At 63.4% G+C, this 26,110-nt stretch overlaps 1 protein-coding gene across 6 annotated transcripts; it reads left to right on the forward strand.

Annotated features, from left to right (window-relative positions):
* Positions 1 to 585: 585 nt before the first annotated feature.
* HCFC1 (host cell factor C1) lies at positions 586 to 25,449 on the forward strand. 6 transcript variants are annotated; one of them, XM_047098412.1, is made up of 27 exons: positions 589 to 1,880; positions 7,707 to 7,855; positions 8,033 to 8,193; positions 8,801 to 9,009; positions 9,921 to 10,005; positions 10,510 to 10,616; positions 11,773 to 11,952; positions 12,057 to 12,115; positions 12,323 to 12,416; positions 12,697 to 12,857; positions 13,395 to 13,592; positions 13,903 to 14,127; positions 14,274 to 14,378; positions 14,875 to 15,094; positions 15,391 to 15,533; positions 15,681 to 15,819; positions 15,984 to 16,204; positions 16,857 to 18,342; positions 18,627 to 18,790; positions 19,421 to 19,865; positions 20,261 to 20,581; positions 20,706 to 20,824; positions 20,910 to 21,047; positions 21,420 to 21,605; positions 22,245 to 22,545; positions 23,110 to 23,173; positions 23,422 to 25,449. In XM_047098412.1, exons 1-27 carry the CDS (start codon positions 1,688 to 1,690, stop codon positions 23,459 to 23,461), a joined length of 5,913 nt encoding a protein of 1,970 aa, XP_046954368.1. In that variant the 5' UTR covers positions 589 to 1,687; the 3' UTR covers positions 23,462 to 25,449. The 6 variants fall into 6 exon arrangements, with proteins under 6 accessions (XP_046954364.1, XP_046954366.1, XP_046954367.1 ...); XM_047098408.1 differs by having other exon boundaries at positions 586 to 1,880; positions 12,057 to 12,416; positions 19,289 to 19,865; XM_047098410.1 differs by having other exon boundaries at positions 588 to 1,880; positions 12,057 to 12,416.
* The last annotated feature ends 661 nt before the right edge of the window (positions 25,450 to 26,110 follow it).

The following is a 26,110-nucleotide window of genomic DNA, read 5'->3' on the forward strand; positions in this document are numbered from 1 at the left end:
GTTAGAGCGCGGGCGGTGGCGCCGGCGCTCGGGGGCGGGGCCGGCGAGCCTGGGAGCCGGCTGCGTCACCGCCCACTCGCCCCGCCTCCGACTCCCCCCGCGGCGTGTCTTGGGCCGCTTCTCCCGCGGCCCCTGGGTGTGGGGAGCGGAAACATGTGCACTCTCCGGCCCGAGCTGCAGCTCTAAGGTTTCCCGTCGGCCGTCCCCAGCAGCCTATGCTCTGTCCCCACTGCTAGTTAAAGGCAACTCCTCGGGCGTGTGTTACTTAAACGACCCGGGGGAATGTTCCCAGGGGGGGCGGGGCCGAGCTCGTTTGAGGCATCCTCATCCGGGCATTCACCAGAGGTCTCAGCCGCCATCTTTGTTTTGTGCTGAAAGTCGCTATTGACGCCCGTGGACGGCCGGGCGAAGGGAAGTGGCAAGATGGCGGCTCCCAGGGCGGAGGCGTGAGGGCGCAATGGGGGGGGAGGGGGTGGGCCGCGGGGCTGGGCGCGCCTGCGCCTGACCCGAGAGCGGCCTGAGCCAAAGCTAGGCGCGCGGTGGACCTGGGCCCTCGCCCCGGGGCAGCGCGGGGGTCCTTTAAGAGGCCTTGGCTCTGAGAAGCCGTGCGAGGGCGGGGGGTGGGGGGGGGGGAAAACAGTGACGTAGCCCGACTCCGCCCCCTCGCCCGACCGCCGTTGCCGCCATGTTTAGTTGTTACTTCTTCACACAAGATGGCGGCTCCCAGGGAGGAGGCATGAGCGCCCTGCCGTTACCGCTCCTCCTGCCGTACAGTTGCCACTCCGGGGCCTAATTCTGGCTCTTTGGAGCGGCTCCTGTGGGAAGGAGTCATAAAGAGGGAAGCGAGGATCGGACGCTGCCTTGCGTTTGGTTTGCAGTGGAAGAACTGACCCAGGAGGAAGAGAATAGGGGGGAAGGGGGAGTTAGTCTCAAGATGGCGGCTCCCAGGGCGGCAGGCGCAGCCTGAGCAGCAGAGGCGGACTCAGGGGAGAGGTTCGAGACCTCACAAGCTGTACGGCGCGAGTCTCCGACCAGCCCCCGAGAATTCGAGTTCGTTCCACTGGCCTCCGGCGCGCCTTTGTCCTTCACGAGTGTCGAGGCTGTTTCGGGAGCGGCGGCTGCACTAAGCGCTGGGCGGGGAAGCGGGACGGTCTCAAGATGGCGGCTCCCACAATTGTGGTGTGAGCGCCGGCGGGGCTGGGACAACCGCGGCGCTTGTGGCTCCTTTCCACCCGCCCCGGAAGCCGGCCAGTGCAGGGGACTTGGGGGGTGTGGGAACCGGGCCGGGGCTCCGCCATTTCCGGCGGGGGAGGGCTACGACTGAGGAAGGGAGGAGAGAGGGACGGCTCAAGATGGCGGCTCCCAGGGCCTCCCGCCCGAGCTTGTAAGCGGGAGCGCCCGAGCGAGTTGTCAGGGCGGCGGGACTCGGCGGCCTCCGGCTTCTCGGGGCTAGGCGCTCGAAAGTTTCGGGAGGCTCTTGAAGAGACGGGGTGAGCTAGAAGAAGGGGAAGAGCCGAAGGGAAGGAGGGTAGTTAAGATGGCGGCCTCCATGGAACCGTCCACCGCTGTGTGAGGAACCGCTTCTCCGTGAGAGCTACCTTAGACGAAAGGGGGTGTGTGTGAGAGGAACTGGGGGGCTCCCTTCCCGCTTGGTGACTTTTCCCCCACCGCGGCCTTTCCCGTAACTATGGCTTCGGCCGTGTCGCCCGCTAACTCTCCAGCGGTGCTCCTGCAGCCCCGCTGGAAGCGAGTGGTGGGCTGGTCGGGTCCGGTGCCCCGGCCCCGCCACGGCCACCGAGCCGTGGCCATCAAGGAACTCATCGTGGTGTTTGGCGGCGGCAACGAGGGGATAGTGGACGAACTGCACGTGTACAACACGGGTGAGTGCAAAGCCCGCTGGGTCCTGGGATCTTTCCCTCCCTCCCTCCATCTCCTCCCTCTCCCTCGTCTTCCCTCCCTCCCCTCCTCCCCCTCTTTCCCTCCTCCCCTCCCTCCTCTCCGCCCTCCCTCCCCTCCTTTCTCTTCCCCTTCCCTCCTGCCTCCTCTCCCTCCCGTTCCTCCCTCTCCCTCCGCACTGATCTGCTCTCTCTCTTCCGAGACCCTTTGGTCGGCCCGGCTTCTGTGCCTTTTCCTGCTCTCTCCCCGTTCTTCCTCTGCCCCCCCCCCCCCGCGTTTGAGGGGTGCTTTTCATTATCCGACAGAAATCCAGTCCGGTTGGTGAGGGGGCGGGGGCGTCGCCGGCGTTGACTCGAGACAGACACCGTTACCCCGCCGGGCGGGCGGGCGGGCTGGCGGATGCGTCCCTTTGGCGCAGGCAAAGTCCCACCCCCTTCTTCCCTCCTTCTGCGCCTGCTCAGCTCTTCTTCCTCTTTGATGCTTTTTCGGGAGAAATGACAGCTTCTAGATGACGGATTAGGGGCAGAGTTGAGCCCCTGATTCCGACCTGGGGGGTTGTGTGCCCCGCTGGGTGACCGTCTCAGGGTTTGTGCACCCACAGATAGGGCGGCGTTGCTGCTGCTCCCCCTTTTGCCATTTAGTTCTGCGGTGTTTGCTCCAAATTGCTTCTTTTTTTGGATCGGGGGCCCTCCGGTGTAGGAGGTGAATTCCAGTGACCCCATGGTGGGCTAGGTGGACCCTTACCTCTCCTCTTTCTGTGAGGCCGAGGTTGCCGTGCCCCCGTTCATATCTCCCCCAATCCCAGGGCGCTGTTAGTTGGGAGGAACGGGATTCCTCGGGACACACAAAGCTGCGGTGCGCGCCCCTTGCCTGGCGTCCTTGCCAGGTCTCCGACTGGGCCGCAGCCTCCTGCAGCCTCTTGCCCGTGGCGGCCCCTTGGCCTGGTTTGCACACAGAGCCGTTGCCTGTGGAAGGGTTGCCTGTGGAAGGGACGTTGGCTCACGGCGCCTCGCCTTGCTCAGAAGGAGGGGCTGGGCACTCTCCCTGAGGCCAGAGGGCCTGTGTGCGCTGTGTTCTGGGGGGGAGAGCGGGAGAGAGCCTAAGACGCCCCCCCCCCCCGCCCGGGAGGGGGGAGAGCAGTCTCACAGCGCGCCCTGCACACCCACACGCCTGTCAGTGGTCTTTCAGGAAGTTCCCCTCTGTGGGGGGTGGGGGGGGGATGCGTTGGGGTCGGTGGTGGCTGGGAGCTGTTTTCCAGCTCTGCCCCCAGGCATCACATCTAGCAGACTCCATTTCTCCAGGTCTGTCCTTTCCCAGGGCTCTGGCAATACCAGCTCCTTGAGTCTGGGCCCCACCTCCCACCTGTGAGGGTGCTCTGGGGTTGGGAGTTGGCGCCCAAGGGAGAAAGTGGTTAGAGCAGTGAGGGCTGGGTGCTCCCCTCCCCCTCCCTTGAGGCAGAGTGCAGTTTTCTCCGCACCTTGTAGCTGGCTGCCCCTACCGAGTTGACTTTCAAAGGCTGGTGGGTCGATGGCGACCCTTTGCATTCCGGCTCTCGGCACCTGTTGCCTCCAGCGAGGCCGGGCTGGTTGGCGGTGCTCCCTGCAGGCGTAGACAGCTGCTGTGGCCACAGTCAGCCGGGGAAGGTGAGGCTGAGGGGCAGGGCTGTTTTTAGAGAGGCCGTCGCCCTGAGCAGAACCTTCTAAACTCCTTGGACTGTCTTTATTCTCACAAGGCCCGGAGCAGACTCCTTAACAGGGAAATACAATTTTAGAAAGTAGGACAGGGGCCTAATTACCATCAGCTCTGAAGTCCACTGCTTCCAGGGGCTTCTGCATATTCATTAGTTTATGAAAATGAATCGGGCCACTTTGGCATTAATTCATTCCCCATCTGCAAGCGTGGGTCGTGTAGTAGAGGGTAGTCTGCCTTCCGAAGGGCCGCAGCCCCGGATTCTTCCAGTTAGCAGTTTGGAAACTGCCCTTACCAACTCCTTAGGCGATTTCTCAGGAGAGTCACCAGCAGACCCAACTCCCGGGTCCTCACCAAGTGTTGCCCATTATCTGAAGGGCGCAGGAACTTTGGCCGGCTTTCGCTGTGTGTCCGCGCTTCTGGTAGCTGCAGGGTTCTTGCGCTCCCTTCGGGACAGATGGGGCTTGGTGTTGCCCTCCTGCCGCCAGTGGCGGCACGGCTGCCTGGCTGCCTTTCCGCTTGCCGTCATTTCGGTTTAAGTCAGGGCAGGGCAGATCCTTGCGCCTCTTCCTTCTTCTCTCGCCCTCTTCCTTCTGCGGGACGGGAGACCCATTCCTTGTCGTTGAGCTCGGTGGCTCCAGGGGGCGCGTTTGGGGCGCTTGTGAGCACTTTGCCGTCTTGGTTAGCTCGGTGGTCTGGGGGTGACGAGCTGGGGGCCAGCAGGTGTGTGTGAGAAAGTGTGTCCTTCCTCTTCAGCGGCGGTTACCACGGCGGCTGTGGGATACTTGATTGGCCTTTGGGAGTTCTTAGGGTAGCTACTGTCCTTGGCCTTGGGGAGTTGTATTTCAGGGTAGCAAAGCGGATTATGGAGGACCTGGTACCGAGGGAAGACTGTGACCGGTCACCACATCAGCTGCCCAAGGCTGGTCTGCGTCCGTGGTTCTTTAATGTCCAGTGACTGTTAACAGCTGGAAGGAGCTTTGCAAAGCATCTAGCGGAACTTCCTTGTTTTTGCACATGAGGAAATTGGGGTCTGAGAGGGGAAGTGACAGGTCTAGGGGTCACCCTGCCAGCCGGTGGTAGGGTCACGCGGGAGTGCCTGGAGTCCAGCTCTTCCTGGACATAGTTGGGCTCTCTTCTTCAGTTAACAGGCACAGGCCACCTCCTTGGAAACACCTCACTGCTCCTCTGTCCCTGTAGCTCATTGGTCACTAAGTTGAGCTTGTCTCAGATCCGTTCCCCCTCCATTATGAGACCTCCCCTCTTCTCACTTGGCTTTTGCAGTCACTTCCTGATTGGCCCTGTTAGTTTCATTTGTCAGGAAATCCTGTTCACCCTTCAAGGCCTGGCTCCAAAGTCACCTTTTCTGAGAAGCCCCCTCTGCCAAATTGCCCTGTTCTGTGCTCCCCAGACTTGACCTTGGTGCAGACTCCCCCCCCCCCCACCCCGGGCTGCTTTTCCCATCATGGGGGGGGAGGGCGTGGCAGCCTTCCTACTACATTGGAACCTTGAGGATGGGAGCGGTCTACTCCGTGCCTCCCCGCACTTGGTGTTGCGTCTGCCACACAGGAAGTGCCGTGTTATGACCGAGCGAACAGAAGGGCTACCGGTCGGTCGGTCGGTCTACCCAACTGTGCGGGTGCGGGTCTCTAGGGGAGGGTGCATAGAGGTTGACGGGAGCAACTACAGGTGGGTTTGGCAAGTGTGGAAAGGGGTGGGAGTGGCTGATGAAACACGGAAACTGCGGGTGTCAAGCTTGCTGAGGAGAGACAAGGTGGAGTCAGGTTTCTGACTAGCCCACGGAGGGTCCTGTGTGCAGGTGGCCTCCTCTCCTCAGACCACGCCCCCAGCTGCGAGCATTGACCGGCTGGAGCGAATGGAGAACGAGGGACCGGAGGCGGGGTCACCCGCTGGATGAGCTACAGATAACGTGATTAAGGGGTACCTGAGAGCAGCCGGTGTGTTTGAGGCAGCGGCCGTGCCATCTGGAGGGCAGCACTGGGGCTGTGGCTTCATGCCACCAAGTGCCTGACAGACCGCTCTTGATGGCGGTGTAGGGCCCCTGTCCCATGTTCTAGAACAAGACCAGCGCCTCTTAAATGAGGGGTGTCACAGGTCACTTCCAGCCTGGCCGGCCGCATCAGCGATGAGAGCGGGATAGGAAAGCGGCGGGTCAGTCCTGTTTGCCGTGTAGCTTTGTCCCAGGCCTGACCGCTGGCCCCATGGTGGCCCCGTAGCTGCGTGCAGCAGCCCAGAGGGCGCTCAGGTGGGCGAGGATAGCCGATTCCTCCCTGTACGGTGGGCACCTAGCGGTCGCTTTTAAGCTGGTGACAAGGTTCTTGCCTGTGTCTGTCCGTTTTGCTCTATAACCTCAGGTAAGTCACTTCCTATCTTGGGTTCCGTTCCTTTATCAATTGAGGGAGCTTGGCCTAGGCAGTCTCCCAGGTTTCTTTCAGCTTTTTATCCTGGTAAGTTGGATGAAACTCCCGTCTCTTCCAATTTGTGCATGGGTGGTTTGCCTCGGCACAGAAAGCTGCTGCTTTTCTTGGTTTGTTTTTGCCCCAGGAATGACAGTGAGGGAGGGAGCCGGGACCTGGGGTCTGGGCGCACGCGTGTGCAGCAGGCAGTGCAGCCTCGCACCTGCACCAGGACGACGGCAGAGGGGGACAGTGGTGCTGGGCGTGCTGGAGTCCCAGTGACCCCACCGAACCGTTGAGGGGGGGAGGGGGTCAACAGCCTGTTCCAAAGCAAAGCTGGAGAGGTGGGGAGTGGGGAGCAACAGGAACGCTTTCACCTCGGGAAAGGCTGTAACTGTCCTGGGGGTTACTGGTGTGCTTTTAGATGAGGACAGGCCTTTGGGCCAGTGTGCACATGAGGCCCCAGGGTGACAACAAAGGACTTGTTACCTAGTACGCAGGAAGGACGTATGCATAACCAAGTATGCATAACCAAGTACGTGCCTGTGCAGAGGCTGAGAAGCAGTCGAGCAGCCGGGGCCCCCCGAGGCCCTCCCTGTGGGACTGTCCTGACCCTCATTTGGACTCCAGGGCTGCCCCTTTCACGCTCCGGTGCCTCCGTCTCAAGTCACTGACGTTTGACCAATACCGGTTTAGGGGCACCGAATCAGATTTGCATCTGGCGCCCGGTTTGAGGTTTTTGGAGAGAGTGTGGCGTGCCGTTTAGGGAGAGTCCTTTAAATAGTGTGTAATGAGAAGGACCCCTCAAAAAGAGGAGGATGTGTGCCCCGTGACTCTTCTGGGAGGCCCTGGCCTGGCAAGTGTCTGGGGAGCTGAACATAGGACACAAGCCTTAAGTGAGGGGAGGAGCGGGGTGCTGGATGGTTCAGGTGGTCTCTCCACCCCAGCCCCGGTTACAGGGGATGGATTCGGGGGACGCTTCTGCAGCCAGCAGAGGCTGTGGAGGCTGCCTCAGAAACTGATGCTACTGCCACCGCTTCCGGATTTCAGGAATGTTCTAGATTGGTGTGGGTGTGGCATGAGGGGAGGGGTGGTGTGGAACATCACCTAGGAAACGCCAGCCGAGATGGAGTCTTGCCCCCCTCCCTGGCTCTCCTCAGCCAGCGGACTAGACTTCCTTGATTGGCCACCCTCACCTGCTTGCCTCCTGCCACTGGCACCGGCAGGGAGGGAGGGCACTGGCTGGTCACGGTCACTCTGTGAACCACTTGGAGGTGTGGCCCCCGTGCCCCCAGGAAGAGGTGCATGGGGCCACCGAGAGGGTATCTTGGGTGTTAGACCTTTCTTTCCAATGATCCACTGAGCAGTTGGGGAAGGAAGTCAGGGCCCACGTTCCCAGAAGCTAATGAATTAGTGACTTCCCGCTTATTAAGACGACCTTGATGAGAAGCCAGGTGGTTGCAGGCTGTCGCAAGGTGGCTTCTGAGGCAAGGGACTTAAAAGATGGCTCGGGTGGGGTGCTGGGACTGGATACTGAAATGAGAAGGCCCCACACCCTGGGACAAGGAGGCGCTGTCTTGGCTCCTCCTTTGTCAGGCCACGTTTCTTGGGCTGCTGGATTTGGGGAGTGGGAGGAGTGGGGGCTCTGGTTCTTAGGAGTCCTCAAGGTATTCTGATTTCTTCCGCTTCCTTTTGTTCCCCCAGCGACTAACCAGTGGTTCATCCCAGCCGTGAGAGGGGACATCCCCCCTGGGTGTGCCGCGTATGGCTTCGTGTGTGACGGCACTCGCCTGCTGGTGTTTGGTGGGATGGTGGAGTATGGGAAATACAGCAATGACCTCTACGAGCTCCAGGTAACGGCCCCCAGCGTGCTCCCCGGGTGGGGGTGGGGGTGGGGAGGCTGCCCAGGAGGCCTCCCATGGTCCCGTGCCTCCCTCACCCCTACCAGGCCCTCCCTCCACAACAAATGGCCCAGGCCCCGATGGTGGCCAGCCCGTTCCTGATTAAATCCCTGAGTCTTGATTTTGCAGGCAAGCCGGTGGGAATGGAAGAGACTCAAAGCAAAGACGCCCAAAAATGGACCCCCTCCGTGTCCTCGGCTCGGGCACAGCTTCTCCCTCGTGGGCAACAAGTGCTACCTGTTTGGGGGTCTGGCCAACGATAGCGAGGACCCCAAGAACAACATTCCGAGGTGAGGCCTCGCCCTCTCCGTGTGCAAGCCCATGAGGGTGGGTGTGCTTCGCCACATGCCAGCCAATGGCACCGTGCCGGGTTCCTTCCTTCTGTGATGTGAGAGGGTGACGCTAGATGCCCTTGAAGGAGTTTCTGGCTCCGAGGTCTCTAACCAGGGGGAGGTGGCATGGCAGGAGGGCTGGGCCCGGGGGTCAGCAACCCACCTTGCCTTGGGCCGGTCTCTGCTCCTCAGGCCACCTTGGGGCTGGTGCTCTCCTTCCTAGCCCTTGCTACCTGCAGACTTAGTGGTGGTATTTTCCAAGGCTGGTGGCTGAGTGCCTTCGTGAAGTCTGAAGGTAGTCCCAAGCCAGCACCCCTCTTCCCCCGGGGGCCCACGTACAGTGCCCGGCTTTGTGTGCGAGGCAGCCTGCCGCTCCCCTCGGACTCACACTTATCCTTGGGAGCTTCTGGCAGCCCCTCCTCCGGGCTGAGGGTAGAGGAACTTGGAGTTCAACGTAGATTTGGCCCCCTCTGTCTCCCAGGGAGTCTGCTGTTCACCCCCAGAAGCTGCCGAGGCCTCTGGTGTGTGGAGTCAGCGCTTGCCAGAACTGACCTTTCTTCTCCAGGTACCTGAATGACTTATACATCCTGGAATTGCGGCCGGGCTCCGGAGTGGTGGCCTGGGACATCCCCATCACTTATGGCGTTCTGCCTCCACCCCGGGAGTCCCACACTGCTGTGGTCTATACTGAGAAAGACAACAAGAAGTCCAAGCTGGTGATCTATGGAGGGATGAGCGGCTGCAGGCTGGGGGACCTTTGGACCTTGGATATCGGTGAGACATGGCTACGGCTGTTCGGGAGCCTCGGAGCAAAGTTAGCAGACTGGGCTGGGCCACCGGCGTAGGGTGGTGAGACGGGGCTGACGGCCCAGGGAGCGAGTGTGCTGCTCTGCCCCTCATCCTCTTGGCCAGGGGGCAGGGGGCCCCCGTGTGCGTCAATCACCTTTGCCCCGAGCTTGTGGCACTGCTCTTAAGAAAGAGCGAGGCTCGGTTGGCTGAGTTGGTCTGCCGTCCTACAGGAGGATAAGGGGAGAGAAGCGAAGATCTTCCTAGGATGGAATTATCTAGATGAGGTAGCGTTCATCCGTGGTAGACTCTAACAGGAGTGGCATGCCCTGGTGTGTCACGGTCAGGTGGGATGTTGAGAGACCATAAGACCTCGAGGGGCTCCTTGGGCGGGTAAGCAGGGTGGGTGTGAGGAGTGGTAGGAAGCAGCTTGGGTGTTCGACCTGAAGGCAGGCTGAGGGAGAAGCTGGCCGGTGGCACCCGTCCGGTAGGTCAGCACCGGCACTCAGAGGAAACCGTTGATCGTGAGTGAGATTCCTGGCGCCTGGCCTGTGGACGGTGGGGTGGGAGCCGGTGCGCTAGCGGAGGGTGGGGCGTGGAGTGCAGGGCCTGTGGGGGACGCGCCCCAGCCCCGAGGGACGCAGCTGCCTCTAGCAGGTGCTCAGGAAACGTGGGAGGGGCGCAGCCGCCAGGATGGCGAACGCGGCTTGGGAAATGCTGGCATCTGCCGGCCAGAGGGCCTGTCGTGGGCTGGAGGGAGCGCAGGCCCGGAATTCTTACACTGCGCGCAGGCACCCATCTTTCAGAGCCTTCCCTGCTTCTGGGCAGCGTCCTCTGGGTCGGAGGGCCCGTGTCTGGCATGGCGTAGGTGACCCTCCTCCCTCCCTTGCTCCGCACAGAGACTCTGACGTGGAACAAGCCCAGTCTCAGCGGGGTAGCGCCTCTTCCCCGGAGTCTTCACTCAGCCACGACCATAGGAAACAAGTGAGTAGCGGCCACGGCTCTTGTCTTCCCGGCCCGCCCCCACCCCCACGGGGCTCTCGGTTTTGTTCCTGCAATTCCTAAGGCCTGCCGAGGCCCCTTTCCGGCTGGGCTGGCCTTCCGCAGCCCTGTCTTTACATTACGGCCCTGGGAGACCGAGACAGACTCGGGGTAGAGGGGCGCAGACTGTCCTAGATACTCTCCACGAGCAGCCGGGTGTCTTTGTCAATGCCACGGTCCCAAAGCGAATATGAGAATGATGGGGACTGAGGTGAGCTTTAGATGAGCTCGAGTAACGGCTCCACGTGGTGGAGGTGACGCAGGTCTTGTGAGGGCTGAGCCACCAAGAAGGACAGGGTGGCATCGAGAGCTTTCATGCGCCCTGGGGGCCTCTCCCGGGGAGAGCTGGAGGACCAAGCGTGTTTAGAACTTTCTGGATGGAAGAGGTGGCCTCTAGCTCGGCACCTCCTCTACAACCCTCTCCTACTCTTCCCTCCTTCGTCCCAGAATGTACGTGTTTGGTGGCTGGGTGCCTCTCGTCATGGATGACGTCAAAGTGGCCACACACGAGAAGGAGTGGAAGTGTACCAACACACTGGCTTGTCTCAACCTGGGTATGGCCTCCTCGGGCTTGGAGTAGCCTGCGGAGGGCTGCGGGAGGCTGGCCCTCCTCGGTCCCGAGAGCTGTGTGGGGTGTGCTTCTAAGGCCCGTGCCCCTCGAGTCCACGAGAGGCAGCCACTGGTGCGAGCACTCTGAGGGCGCTCCCTGCTTTCATTTTTGAGTAGGCTCTTTTCCTACACGTGGCCCGCCGTCGAAAGCACGGACGCTTAACCGTGCGCAGCCTCCCTCCCGCCTCCTATCCTGCAGAGGCAGCCGCGCTGGTGGCTTCTCCTTCCCACTGCAGGGACTTTTCTACATGTCCAAGCGTCGTCTGTAGGTTCCTTTATAAACAAACACGACGGCAGCCTGCTCTCGGCGCCGCGCCACGCCTGGCTTTTCGAAAAGCTTTACTCTGTCTCGGAGACCATCCCGTCCCATCCCCGCACGGCGAGCGGCCTCATTCTTTTGAATTGCTATCGAGGTGTTGAAACTTGCACAGACGCTACTCCGTGAGTATCCTTGCACTGTCCTCACTTCCGTGCAAGTGTATTTGAAGGGTAAAAACCTAGAGGTAGGATCACTGTCGAAGGATGTCGCCAAGCCATCCTGCACAGAGGCTGTGCCCGCGTAAATGCCCCCGGCAGTGCCGGCGCGGCGACCGTCAAACAGCTCTTCGCCAAGTTCAGTAGGTGATTGACTCTCCCCACGGGCCGGCCCCCCAGCACCCCTGGCTCACCTTGAACCCCGGCTACCACAGGCACGGGAATCAAATTGCCAGGCACCTTATGGTTTAAGTTTGCATTTCGCTTATTTTGAGCGAGGGTATGTATTTTCCCCTAGATCCTCCTGTCGCCTTTCCGTAACTTGCGTTCCTCTTTGCCCGTCTCTTTTCTACATAGGCTCTTGTGTTGTTTGATGTGCGAGAAGTGAGACCTCTGGCTGTGCGTTTCAAATAGTTTCCCCAGTTTGTGGTGTATAATTACATCTTTTACGGTCTTTTTGCCGTACCGAGTTATCTTTCGTTCGTTCGTTTGTTTGTTTTTAATTTAGTACTCTTTAATGACTTCCTGGTTTGGATTCCCCATCCCTGACAGCGAAAGGCCAGAGGGCCACTGGGGGTTGTGGGTTCGCTTGCCGTCCTCACTGACCTCCAACCCCACCGTCCCCAGATACCATGGCCTGGGAGACCATCCTGATGGACACGCTGGAGGACAATATTCCCCGGGCCCGAGCCGGCCACTGTGCCGTAGCCATCAACACCCGCCTGTACATTTGGAGTGGGCGCGACGGCTACCGAAAGGCCTGGAACAACCAGGTCTGCTGCAAGGACCTGTGGTACCTGGAGACAGGTGAGGCGGCTGCACGGGGGCCTGCGGGCCTGCCGCGGCGCAGCGGAGCCACAGCGCGGGGCCTCCCGGCGCGACCCCTTCTCACCGGCCGTGCCCTCTTGCAGAAAAGCCACCACCCCCGGCCCGGGTACAGCTGGTACGAGCCAACACCAATTCCCTGGAGGTGAGCTGGGGGGCCGTGGCGACAGCCGACAGTTACCTTCTGCAGCTCCAGAAATATGACATTCCCGCCACGGCCGCTACTGCCGCCTCCCCCACGCCCAATCCGGTCCCGTCTGTGCCCGCCAACCCTCCCAAGAGCCCCGCCCCGGCAGCAGCCGCACCTGCCGTGCAGCCGCTGACCCAGGTAGGCATCACGCTCCTGCCCCAGGCTGCTGCCGCGCCCCCGACCACCACCGCCATCCAGGTCTTGCCGACGGTACCCGGCAGCTCAATCTCCGTGCCCACGGCGGCCAGGACTCAAGGTGAGCGGGGCCTCACACTTCAGAGGGTAGGGGCTACTCGCCGGGAGGCCGTGTGCCCGAGAGGGCCGCTGAAGATAGCACACCTGGCCGTCGGCGGCACTGGCTTGTGGCCGAGCGCTGGGGCCGGGAGAAAGCTCGGGCCCGCTTGCGGGGACAGTGGCTGAGCGTGTCTGGAAGGACCAGATGTGAAGCGCCAGCAGGTCCCAGAAGCAGTTCGCGTTCACACCGGGTGCGACGGAGGCCCGGGCCTCTGCTGATGGCCACCTCCTTCCCTCGCCAGGCGTCCCCGCTGTTCTCAAAGTCACCGGTCCTCAGGCCACGACAGGAACCCCGCTGGTCACCATGCGACCTGCCAGCCAGGCTGGGAAAGCCCCCGTCACCGTGACCTCCCTTCCTGCAGGCGTGCGAATGGTTGTGCCGACGCAGAGTGCCCAGGGCACGGTGAGGAGCTGGTGGGTGGGGTGGGATTTCCTGGTGGTTGGTGGCACCCAGCCTTAGTGCCGTTCAGCCTGGGCTCTTCTGGGCCAGGAATGTACCGGTGAGGCAAATCGTCCTCACTCAGTTAATACGAGTTAATAAGTTGATGCCTCGGAAGGACTTCCCTGCCGTCTGAATCTGATTCAGACGAGGGCATCTTAAACGTGAACTTCCTTGTTTGGAAGCCTGCAGGGAGGACCTAGGCACCTGGGGTTTGACCCAGGGCCAGGAGGAGAGAGCTGTGTCTAATTCTGTGGTCTTTAGAAAGTATCTAGAGCTTCTGGCAAAATCCTGTTGCTGGGCCACTGCACCCGGTCAGCAGCAGGGGCCAAGGTGGGGCCGACAGGTGCTGCTGGGAGGGACGTCGGGCGGGACGGAGGCTCTCTGGGCAGGGCCGGGCCGGGCCTCCCGATGGGTTCTGCTGAAGCGTCTGGAGCAGGGAGCGAGGCAGCCTCGGTCCTGGTGCCGAGTGTGGGCTCACGCCCCCTGTGCCCACCACAGGTGATTGGCAGCAGCCCGCAGATGAGCGGCATGGCCGCGCTGGCAGCTGCAGCTGCCGCCACCCAGAAGATCCCGCCCTCGTCAGCGCCCACGGTGCTGAGTGTCCCAGCAGGCACGACCATCGTCAAAACCGTGGCTGTGACGCCAGGCACCACCACCCTCCCGGCTACCGTAAAGGTGGCCTCCTCGCCGGTCATGGTGAGCATTCCTTGTGCCGGGTTCTGAGCCGGGGCAGCCTCGGGGCCGGGGCCTTCTGAGCGCCGTGTTAAGACAGCAGTCACTCCCTCCGGGCTTTGGACCTGCCCCCGTGGGGCCACCGGCCCGTAATTGCCGCTTGCCACGGGCTCTGGAATGAGTGGGTACTTTTCGGGACGTGGCAGCCTGAGGCTGGCCACGCTCTCCGTCGGTGAGGGAAAGGCAAAGCCCGGCAAGCTGCTTCGGGCCCCTCTGGGCGGAAGCTGGGCCTCTCCGCCCTGCCCCGCTCACGGCTCGTCGCCACCCCTTCAAGGTGAGCAACCCGGCCACTCGGATGCTGAAGACTGCGGCCGCCCAGGTGGGGACGTCTGTCTCCTCTGCTGCCAATACATCCACCCGCCCCATCATCACGGTGCATAAGTCGGGAACTGTGACAGTGGCCCAGCAAGCCCAGGTGGTGACCACGGTGGTGGGTGGAGTCACCAAGACCATCACCCTGGTGAAGAGCCCCATCTCTGTCCCAGGAGGCAGTGCTCTGGTGAGTGACGGGTGCCACCCCGCTGCATGGGGCCGCGACCGGCCTGTGGCGCTACCCCGGGCCTGGGCCCGGGTCAGGAGAGGCCGGACCCAAGCCGTGCTCGTAATTGGTTTCCGGATCACTCCTTGCTCCGTCCTTTGTTTCAGATTTCCAACCTGGGCAAGGTGATGTCAGTGGTTCAGACCAAACCCGTTCAGACTTCAGCGGTCACAGGCCAGGCATCTACGGGCCCGGTGACTCAGATCATCCAGGTGAGCTTGTGGGACCCAGACTCTGACACTCACGAGGGGGCTCCGGGCCACAGGAAGGAGTTGTGTCCCCTCCTGGAGAAGATCCCTTGAGCACGTGTGGTGCAGAACGCCCTGCTGCTTGGTGCGGTCGCTCTCAGTCTTCAGAACATCCCCTAAGCCGCTCGGGCCACCGGTGGAGAGTAGCCGGAGCAGACTTTCTGCCACAGTTTGCATCGTGGTAGTCGGTGGCGTCCGTTCACCTTGTTCTCCTCCGGCTGTTTTCCTTTTCGAGACGTACTTTTTGTTTGGCCTTTTTTTCTGAAATTTAAGTGAGCTTTGTGCCCGGCGCACGAGCACAGAGCCCAGCGCCGGGCTTGAACGCCCAACCCTGAGGTCAAGACCTGAGCTGAGATCAAGAGTCGGACCCTTAGTCGGCTGAGCCGCTCTTTGCATCTAGACGTCGGCGGCGGCGGCGTTGTCGTTGTTGAGTAGGCTTCCACGTGTTTTTCTGTCGCAGACCAAAGGGCCCCTGCCGGCCGGGACCATCCTGAAGCTGGTAACCTCCGCGGACGGCAAGCCCACCACCATCATCACTACCACGCAGGCCAGCGGGGCCGGGACTAAGCCCACCATCCTGGGCATCAGCAGCGTGTCCCCGAGCACCACCAAGCCGGGCACGACCACCATCATCAAGACCATCCCCATGTCGGCCATCATCACGCAGGCCGGCGCCACAGGTAGGGGCCTCCGCGGTGCGCCGGCGAGGGGCCGCTCCAGGAGGCGGACGCCAGACGGGCGGACGGGGGCTGGGCTGCGGCGTGCTTTTGCTTTTGTTCTGCTTTCTCTCTCTCCTCTCTCTCCTTGCCTCTTGTCGCACGTTCATAGGGAGGTGGCGGGGCTGCGGCTGTACCTGGCACTCTGTTTGCAGTGAGGGGCAGTGGGAGGGACTGCTTGGAAGAGGGCCCGAGGGAAGTGGGGAATGGGCGCCGGAGAAGAGGAGCTCCAGAGGCCAAGCCGCCCTTCTCCCGTCCAGGTGTGACCAGCAGTCCGGGCATCAAGTCCCCCATCACCATTATCACCACCAAGGTGATGACTTCAGGAACCGGAGCGCCTGCCAAAATCATCACAGCTGTCCCTAAGATCGCCACTGGCCACGGGCAGCAAGGAGTGACCCAGGTGAGGCGTGCCGGGCCCTCCCCTCACCCCGGTGTCCAGGCCAGGACCCCAGCAGGCCACACGTGTCCTGAGGGGCCTGGGAGGGGGGCAGCCCAGGCTCTAGGCAAGCTGAGAGTGACGCAGGGGCGATTTCCTCTGGCATTCCAGGTGGTGCTAAAGGGGGCCCCCGGACAGCCGGGCACCATCCTCCGCACCGTGCCCATGGGGGGTGTCCGCCTGGTCACCCCCGTCACCGTCTCTGCCGTCAAGCCAGCAGTCACCACGTTGGTTGTGAAGGGCACCACAGGTGTGTAGCCTGTAGGCTGGGCCCGCTTCCCCACAGGAGGGCTGGCGGGGGGCGCCTGCGCCCTCTCCCAGCCCCCCCCCCCTTCCCTTGGGGTGTGCCGGAGGAGAGCTGCCGGAAGAGAGGAGGCGCGGCCACCGGCCTTACTGCCCCCTTCCTGCCCTTAGGCGTCACGACCCTGGGCACAGTGACAGGCACCGTCTCCACCAGCCTTGCCGGAGCTGGGGGCCACAGTACCAGCGCCTCCCTGGCCACGCCCATCACCACGTTGGGCACCATCGCCACCCTCTCGAGCCAAGTGATCAACCCCACCGCCATCACCGTGTCGGCTGCGCAGACCACGCTGACGGCGGCCGGCGGGCTCACCACCCCCACCATCACCATGCAGGTAGGGCGGCCGGAGAGCACGGCGCTGAGGGGCGTGGGGGGGGGGGGAGGGCACACGTCTGTGACCCCAGGCGGGCACGTCTGAGCCCCAGCTCAAGGCTTCTGGGCTTTGTCTTGGGGCCCTGCGCCACGTCCTCTTTTCCTCCCCCGCGTTGCACCCGGGGCCCGCGTCCCTGTCGCGCCACGTGATTCTCAGTCACTGTCTAACCGTCCGTCGTATTGAGACCTCAGACGCGAGGCCTTTCCAGTGGTTGAACAGTGGGCTGTTCGACTCGCGATCTAGAGCACGCGACAGATCCCCTTCACGTGCACATAGCACTTTTCTTCCCTTCGTTCGTCTTCAGCTGAGTCCGTAGAAGCGGCAAAGCCTCTGTTGCTGGCCTTTGTGTGGTGCTGGGTTAGCGGGGTTCCCTCCCTGACCCCACAGCCGCTCCCCAGTGCCTGTGGCCTTTGAGGTGGGGACCGTGTCTCTTCCCCGGTCCCTGAGCAAGCCAGCGTCTGGGGGTCAGAGGGCAAGCGGGTTCTGGATTGACCAAGGAGGCTGTCCCTTTAGGAGCCGACGTGGTCCCGGCAGCACGGGTGGCGCTACAGGATGGTGGGAGGGACGGGCAGACGGGAAGTTCCCGAGCTGACGTCCCATCTGGCTCCCGCAGCCTGTCTCCCAGCCTACCCAGGTGACGCTCATCACGGCGCCCAGTGGAGTCGAGGCCCAGCCCGTGCATGACCTCCCTGTGTCCATTCTGGCCTCGCCCACCACAGAACAGCCCACGGCCACGGTCACCATCGCCGATTCAGGCCAGGGTGAGGTGCAGCCGGGCACCGTGACGCTGGTCTGCTCCAACCCGCCCTGCGAGACCCACGAGACGGGCACCACCAACACAGCCACCACCACCGTCGTGGCTAACCTCGGGGGGCAGCCGCAGCCCACCCAAGTGCAGTTCGTCTGTGACAGACAGGAGGCGGCCGCTTCTCTCGTGGCCTCGACGGTGGGGCAGCAGAACGGCAGCGTGGTTCGCGTCTGCTCCAACCCGCCGTGCGAGACCCACGAGACGGGCACCACCCACACGGCCACCACCGCCACGTCCAACATGGCTGGGCAGCACGGCTGCTCCAACCCGCCGTGCGAGACCCACGAGACCGGCACCACCAGCACCGCCACCACCGCTGTGTCGAGCATCGGCGCCGGCCAGCAGCGAGACCTCCGCCGTGCCTGCGTGGCCGGCACCGCTCCTGCCGTGGTCCGGGTCGGCATGGCCGCCGGGGTGTCGGAGGGAGCCCAGGGCTCCGTCAAGGCCTCGTGCCAAACCCGCCAGACCGGCGTGACCGGTACCGCCATGACTGTGCTGGCCACCGGGGCCCCATGCTCGGCCGGCCCGCTCCTTGGGCCGGCCTTGGCGGTGGAGGCCGGCGGCCGCGGCGCCACCTTCGTGCAGCTGGCCGCCGTGAGTGGCCAGGTCAGACCCAGCGGCCCCGTGGCCGGCTTGAGTCAGCTGGCGTCCGTGGGGCGCCAGCCGGAGGCTCATCACACCCACACGACCAACACCCCCACCACGGTCCGCTCCGCCATGGGTGCCGGAGAGCCCGGCGAGGCACGGGGGACCCCCACACCCGCGTACGAGAGCTCGGCCAGTGGCGCCGTGACTGTGACGGCCCTGGAGGCGCTGCTGTGCCCCTCGGCCACCGCGAGCCAAGTCTGCTCCGACCCGCCGTGCGAGACCCATGACACGGGCACCACCCACACCGCCACTACCTCGAATGCCGGCAGCGCCCAGCGGGTCTGCTCCAACCCGCCCTGCGAGACCCACGAGACGGGCACCACCCACACGCCCACCACGGCCACGTCCAACGGGGGTGCGGGCCAGCCTGAGGGCGGGCAGCAGCCCCCTGCCGGCCGCCCCTGCGAGACACACCAGACCACGTCCACCGGTACCACCATGTCGGTCGGTGTGGGCGCCTTGCTCCCCATGGAGTCCGGCTTGGAGGTGGCGGCGCCTCCCTCCATCGCCCCCCAGGCTGCTGCTTCGTTGCTGGCTCCTTTCCCGACGCAGAGGGTGTGCTCCAACCCCCCTTGTGAGACGCACGAGACGGGCACCACACACACGGCCACCACCGTCACCTCGAACATGAGCTCAAACCAAGGTGAGCGAAGGCCGCCAGCCCGGCGTTAGTCGTCTCCCCGAGCCCAGGGCTCGGGGGCTGAGGGAGGTGGAAACCGAGAGGTCCCCTTAGCCACAGGCCGGTACTTAGATTTCTTGGGGCTCGGTTTCCCAGCAGAGGGTAGAGTTCTCCAGGTGACAGTGTCCCCTGGGGGCAAAGCCAGGTAGAGGCTCTCGGGCTCCTGCTGACCTGCCTCCCCACCCCCACAGGCCCCTACTGGCCTAGTGCTTGTCACCCTTCTCTCTGCTTGCCCCCCTCCTCTGCAGATCCCCCACCAGCCGCCAGTGACCAGGGAGACGCGGAGAGCACCCAGGGCGACAGCGTGAACATCACCAGCTCCAGTGCCGTTACGACAACCGTGTCCTCCACACTGACGAGGGCTGTGACCACTGTGACACAGTCCACCCCGGTCCCGGGCCCCTCGGTACCGGTAAGAGCCCCGGGAGGATCCCCTCGTACCTCCTCTCTGCTGCTCACGGCACCCGTGGCCTGTACCATTCCCGAGTTGGACACCAGGTGTCGCTCTTGCACCGAGCACGCTGCCGTTCCTCGGCCCTCTTGCTGACCATAAAAGGGCCGCCTGGGGCACCCGGGCCTAGCGTCTTGCAGACGCTTCTGTTTCCTTCGTGTTTCCCACGGCTCGTCATTTGGCAGTAACCCGTAAGAGGGACACAGCGGGAGCCCGGGTGCCCCTTTGGCTAGACCAGGAAGCGTCTCTGAGGATGGGTGAAGATCAGCCAGCAGGTCCCAAGGGTCTCTCTCTTCGTGCTGCATTCGCTCTCTCTCGGTCACCTGCTGCCCCTCCCCGTTGAATGGGGTTTTGCTGGCCCACGGAGAGTGAAAGTCGAGGCCTACGGGGAAGGATGAAGGCTGCCTGCTTCTGGCCGCTCCCTCCTCCCCGCTGACGGGGGCTTCTCTCCCTTTCTAGAAGATCTCATCAATGACTGAGGCTACCCCAGGGGCTCTGACCACCGAAGTCCCCATCCCAGCCACGATAACAGTGACCATAGCCAACACAGAAACTTCTGACATGCCCTTCTCTGCTGTTGACATCCTGCAGCCCCCAGAGGAACTCCAGGCCTCGCCAGGGCCCCGCCAGCAGCTTCCGCCACGGCAGCTCCTGCAACCGGCCTCCACGCCCCTGATGGGGGAGTCCGCCGAGGTCCTGTCAGCCTCCCAGACCCCTGAGCTCCAAGCCGCCGTGGATCTGAGCGGTACAGGGGACCCGTCTTCGGGCCAGGAGCCCGCCAGCTCCGCCGTGGTGGCCACTGTGGTGGTCCAGCCGCCCCCGCCTACGCAGTCTGAAGTAGACCAGCTGTCGCTTCCTCAGGAGCTGATGGCCGAGGCCCAGGCAGGCACCACCACCCTCATGGTGACGGGGCTCACCCCCGAGGAGCTGGCGGTCACCGCTGCCGCTGAAGCAGCCGCCCAGGCTGCAGCCACCGAGGAGGCCCAGGCCCTGGCCATCCAGGCGGTGCTCCAGGCTGCGCAGCAGGCCGTCATGGGTAGGTGCTGGGTGGGGGGGCAGCTCGCCACTCTGTCTTTGTCGAGGCCATACGGGAGACCCAAGGGGGAGATGGGGCCCTCGAGCGGAGCAAAGACACGGGGTTCTGGAGCTTCCCTGCTGACAGCTCTGGCCGGATGGCCGCCGTGATGGGCGGCCTGAGGAGAGGTGGCTCGGTCCACAGGAGGCGGCCTGAGTCAGATGTGACGGCGGCGGGGTGGGGGACCAGTGCGGCGGCTCGGCCGGGCCGGGCACGGCACCCAAAAAGTTAGGCGGGGTCCCTTGGGCCGGGGAGGGCCCGGAAACAAGGTCTGCAGGCCTGCGGCCGGCGACATTGCCCTGGCCGGCGCTCCTCTTGAGTAGTGTCTCTCTCCCCCCCCCCCCGCCCCCCCGGAGCAGGCACCGGGGAGCCCATGGACACGTCTGAGGCGGCGGCGGCCGTGACGCAGGCCGAGCTGGGCCACCTGTCCGCCGAGGGCCAGGAGGGCCAGGCCACCACCATCCCCATCGTGCTGACGCAGCAGGAGCTGGCCGCTCTGGTGCAGCAACAGCAGCAGCTGCAGGAGGCACAGGCCCAGCAGCACCACCACCTGCCCACCGAGGCCCTGGCGCCTGCCGACAGCCTCAACGACCCGGCCATCGAGAGCAACTGCCTCAATGAGCTGGCCGCCGCCGTCCCCAGCACCGTGGCCCTGCTGCCCTCCACAGCCACTGAGAGTAAGCGGGGCCGGCCAGCCGACGCGTGTGGTGTGGCCCGAGGGCAGCCCACCCCCCCCCCCCCCCCCACCCGTGGCAGCCGGGTGTCTGGGGCCGTGCCCGCTGACGTCTTCTTTCCTCGCAGGCCTGGCTCCGTCCAACACGTTTGTGGCCCCCCAGCCGGTCGTGGTAGCCAGCCCTGCCAAACTACAGGCCGCGGCGACCCTGACTGAAGTGGCCAACGGCATCGAGTCCCTGGGCGTGGTGAGTCTTGTACGACGGGGCTTCGGGGGGTGCTGCCTTTGCGCCCCAGAGGCTGAGGGTGTGAGCCCTCCTTCTCCTCTTCCAGAAGCCAGACTTACCGCCCCCGCCCAGCAAAGCCCCCGTGAAGAAGGAGAACCAGTGGTTCGACGTGGGCGTCATTAAGGGTACCAACGTAATGGTGACACACTATTTCCTGCCACCAGACGATGCCGTCCCGTCCGACGTAAGTTTTCCTGGGAGCCGATGCCCTTGGCGGGGTGGATCCTGGCCGTGAGGCAGGTATCCAGGCTCGTGGGAACCTCGGAAGCTTCCCAGGGGTGCCTGTCTCGGGGCCGGCCCCAAGCACAGCCAGGCGTAGAGCCTTCTCCACGCGCTTTTCCTGCGCCTCTCGAAGCAGCAGAGGAGCGCAGGCTTGGCCCCCTCCCGCCGCTGCCAGCCCTTTCCCCGTCTCCCTCTCCCACATGGGTCCGCATCTTCCCCGGGACAGGACGCTGCTCTGCTGGCCTCAGAGCCCCACCCCAGAACCGCGGGCTCGGCGGCGGGGTTTACGTGCCTCTCTTCTCTCTCTCCCTGCTCTCCCGGCCTCTTGTGCCAGGATGACTCGGGCGCCGTCCCCGACTACAGCCAGCTGAAGAAACAGGAGCTGCAGCCGGGCACGGCCTACAAGTTCCGTGTCGCTGGGGTCAACGCCTGCGGCCGGGGGCCCTTCAGCGAGATCTCTGCTTTCAAGACGTGTCTGCCCGGCTTCCCGGGGGCTCCCTGTGCCATTAAAATCAGCAAAGTGAGTCTCGCCGTGGGGCGGGCCTATCCCCAGCTCGTCCCCCGCCTGCCCGCGGCAGGGCGGGCCCAACCTCAGTCCACACACGGGGTGCTCCCTTCTGTGCTGGGCCACGTGGGGGTGACTCAGCAGGGGCCCCAGGACGTGGACTGTCTGCCGGTCATGGAGTGCAGCTTCTGGTCCCGGCTGTCACCGGTTGCTGGAGTGACGGGGGCAGATTCCTTCCGGCTCCCCGTCGTCCTCCTGCTCCCTGACACGGCAGCTCGTGTTCGGTGTGGGTCGTTCGGAGGTCTGGGACCTGATGAGGAAACTGAGGCACCGAGAGGCTAAGTGCCAGGTCACACGTTAGGTGGCAGAGCAGGTGGATGAAGGCTGTGTCTTCAGTCCCCGCTCGTCTTATTTTGTTGTTACGCCGGGCCGCCTTCCAGGTTGGGGCAGGCGAGGCCACGTCCTCCCAGCTCCTCGCGTCTGCTGTGTCTACCGTGAGACGGGCCCGTTGTGTCAGGAAGAGGGACGGAGTCTGAGCAGTGGGTTCTGGAAGCTGTGACGCGTTCTCGCTCCTCCGTCCCTGGGCGGGCAGACGGAGATCGAGGTATTAAGGCCAAAGAAGGCATGGCTTGACCTCTGCCCCCTTGCTTCTAGAGTCCAGATGGTGCTCACCTCACCTGGGAGCCGCCGTCCGTGACGTCCGGCAAGATCATCGAGTACTCGGTGTACCTGGCCATCCAGAGCTCGCAGGCCGGTGGCGAGCCCAAGAGCTCCGCCCCGGCCCAGCTGGCCTTCATGCGGGTGTACTGCGGGCCCAGCCCCTCCTGCTTGGTGCAGTCGTCCAGCCTCTCCAACGCCCACATTGACTACACCACCAAGCCCGCCATCATCTTCCGCATCGCCGCCCGCAACGAGAAGGGCTACGGCCCTGCCACCCAAGTCAGGTGGCTGCAAGGTGGGTGTCGTCCGTCAGGCTCCTTGGCCGAGCCTCGGGTGGGGTGGGCTGACCTGGCCCCAAGCGGGACTTTGGAGCTTTGTTATAGACTCAAGGGAGGTGGCCTCGGGTGCTAGGGAGGAGTTGGAGGGCGGCGGGAGGGGCACCTTGCCTCCTCTGTGGGCTCGGGGAATGCTGTCCAGGGTTGTTTGAGGCGAGATAGGGACGGCGAGAACTTGAAGTAGGAGGCACAGGGTGAGGCCCGAGCCCAGGCGGCGGGGGGGGGGGGGGTGGGGGGGGAGCGGAGGCCCCAGGATGCCCTGTCAGGTTTTGTGTCAGTTCCCCTGAGGCTGATGACGGGAGGACAGGGAGGGCCTCGGAGCCTGAGCCCGGGGGCGACCGCGGGAGGTGGCACACGCAGGCCGAGTGGCCGGCTGCCGACTCGGGCCGACGGGCTCCGGAGCTTGCGGGTGGGGGCCACGCTGTCCCCACGGTGGCCCTCTCGGCCTGTGTGCTGCCATGTGGCTGAAGCCGTCCTGCCTGCCCGCCTCGCTGAGCTGCTTACCGTGCCGTCTTTCCCTTCAGAAACCAGTAAAGACAGCTCCGGCGCCAAGCCAGCCAGCAAGCGGCCCATGTCCTCTCCGGAAATGTAAGCAGAATGCCCCTTTCGGGAACCTTCTAAGGCTGGGGGTTGAAAGGCTGGGGGCTCAACCACTGGGAAGAAGGAGCAGTGGCGATAGTATGGCTCTTCTCTTCCCTAGAAGGATTGGAGAGTGCTAACGGGGTACGAACTCCTACCAGGCCCCGACCACAGAGGTTCGAGTCCCTCCCGCGGTTTCCCAGCGCTGCCGGGACCCTTGCTGATAGTGTCTTTCCTCTTTCTTTTCTTCTTCCAAGGAAATCCGCTCCAAAGAAATCTAAGGCAGATGGTCAGTGAGAGGCAGCTCCCTGCTCCTGGATTCTTCGCCAGACCCCCCCTCTGCTTCAGGAACGCCACCTGCCAGGGCCCACCCACCCCACCCACCCGGCGCTCAAACTTCACCCTCAGGAGCCACTGGCCGCCACTCATTCTCTCTCCCTTTCTGTTTTTAAAATAATCTCAAGAAAGCACATTTTATCATTGCCGCGGGTGGGAGCAGAACCCAGATCTGGAAGAGCAGCGAGCACGTCCGGTGGCGGTGAGCCCCCGACCCCAGCCACGCCGGGGCCCTCGACGGGCGCTACACAGAGACTTTGGACAAAGAAGACAGAACGGAGAGCGTGCCTCTTGCAGCTTCTCCCCTTGGTTCTCGGGAGGGGGGGCGGCCCGGGGCGGAGGGGGTGCGGCAAGGAAGCCGAAGGAAGCCGGCCCCAGCCCCTCCCCTGGCCCGAGAAGACCCCGCGCACCACATGTCCCATCTGCTTCCGTTTTACCTGTTCCCTTTGCATCTCCGCCACCTGGCGGCCCGTGCTTGAGCTTTGTCCAGCCCCGTCAGCCTGGCGATTTCTCAGCGGCCTTCGTACTCCGACCCTCTCGCCTTCCCTCTTCTTTCCTGGGTAGAGAGCTAGAACGCAAGAAGAAAGAGAAAGGAAGGGGGAAGAACCGGCCCCTGGTGGTGGCCTGAGCAGTGTTCTGTGCAAATCTCCTGACTCCCGGCGGGGCGGAGGGCAGCCCCCAGCGAGCCCGGCTTTGGCCCCTGGGTCGGGGTAGGGGCCACACCACCAACTGCTGCATTTGTTGTATTTTTTTTTTTTTTAAGTTGGAATTGATGGAAGTTAACATTTTTATTGTAATTTTAGCCTTAGTGTGTGGGGTTTTGTCCCTTTTTCATTGTTGTTAGTTGTGTACAGAACGTGTATCTTTTTCTTTTCTTTCTTTCTTTTTTTTTTTTTTTTTTAACTTTTACTTTTTTCTCTTTGGCTAAGCCTTGGCAGGGATCTTTCTGGAAGAAAAGCTGGGGGCAGCCCGGGCAGGAGAGGTGTGGACTCTCCCCTGTAGGCATGATGTTTGCCGCCTGGCCCGATTTCCTCTTGCTGGCCCCTGCCGTCTGCCCCTTTGCCCCTTTGCCCATCCCCAGGCCTCTGGGACAAGGGAGGAGGGAGCTGGCGAAGCTTGAAGCTCACTCCCCTCGGGCGATTGCTCCACACTTGTAGGACTGAGCTTGACAGTTGCCGGAGGAGGAGCAGGTCCTGGCCCGCCCCCCCCCCCCCCCCCGCCCTCCGCCCCCGGGCCCCCTCCCTGGCATGACCGGCTCGGCTGTCTGCCGCCCTCGGCCGCCGAGCTTCCCGCAGCGGCCGTCTCCACGCAGAGTGGTGTCCAGAGCGGTGGGGTCGGGGGACGGAGGGGAGCTCAGTCTCCGAGGCGGCCCGGGAGGGCACGTGTGCGGCGTCACCGGGAGGGAGCCCCGGGGAAGAGGCGGGCTATCGGCACCAGCCAGCGGTTGTATACATTTGCAGGGCCGTGGCCGTCCTCCCAGGGCCAAACCCAGGTGGCCCGGGGCTCTGCCCAGTGTGGCTGGCGGTCCGGCTCTCTGCCCCGCACCCAGGCTTCAGGCTCGTGAGCAGGCTGTGAGGGACAAGTTCGAGCGAGCAGCCAGTCTCTCCGGACCCCCCCTCCCCATCTCCGCCCTGGAGACGCAGCCGCGGTGAGGGGCCTGGCCTGCGCATGGCCCTGCCGCTGGCCCGCACCTTCTGGGGCCTCTGGTTCGTTGTATTATAGTAGATTTCGCTGTGGAAAATGTCACGTTTAGTCCGTCACCTTGGAGCCCACTCGCCTGGTCCTGTCGTTTTCCCTGTCCCCTCTCCTGAGCGCCCTTGGATTTCTCTTGTTTCTGAGAACAGTACACCCGTTCATCTATTGTAGAGTAACCCCTGTGACTCAATATTACCATAGTGCGATGTCGTTTTGTGCTATTTTGAACAATTAAAAGACTTTTTTTGAAATAAGCACCTTCTGTTTTACTGTGTCTGGGCTCATGGGACTTCGAGGCCAGGGGTGTGACCCTCCCCCAGGGCTGGGCGCCTCTCCATCCAAGACTGCTTCCCAAGTTTCAAGGGTCTGCCAAGGCCCCTGGCCCTTGGGACTGAGCTGGGCCAGGGCCTGGTTGCCCGCAGAAGGTCTCACGGTAGCCGGGGTTTAGAACACGGGGGGGGGGAGAGTGCCCTGGGCAGCCGCTCCCGACTCCCTGTCTAGAGAGCGGGTCATCGGCCACGGGCCTCCGTGAATGGCTGGGGAGGACTGAGCTGGGCTCTCTCGCGGTGTCCGCTCCCCAGGACGCACGGGTATCGCCTGCGGGGTGGTTCCCGTGTCCGAGGCCCAGCAGGTGCCGCTGGAGCGGATCCTCTCCTGCCCGGGCTCCATCCTGCACGTGGGCCAGGCCCCGGAAAGAGAAGGAACGGAAGTCTCTCGAAGTAGCTCCTCGCAGCCCCGCTGCTGGCGCAATTGCCAGGGTGGGTGGTGTGCCGGGGTTAAACGGGCGGGGTTGGTACTTCCCGCCAACCAGCCAGGAGGGGCTGTGCCGCATCCCGTCACTCTTGCCGGGGACCCAAGGGCTGTGGGGAGAGGCCGTCCTCGTCACCCTCTCATCTAGTCACTCCCTCTCTCCCC

The sequence above is a fragment of the Lynx rufus genome, unplaced genomic scaffold, assembly GCF_022079265.1.
Source record: "Lynx rufus isolate CCGP_SWC_20201006 ecotype Redwood Valley unplaced genomic scaffold, mLynRuf1.p SCAF_49, whole genome shotgun sequence".
In the NCBI taxonomy this organism is placed as follows: domain Eukaryota; kingdom Metazoa; phylum Chordata; class Mammalia; order Carnivora; family Felidae; genus Lynx; species Lynx rufus.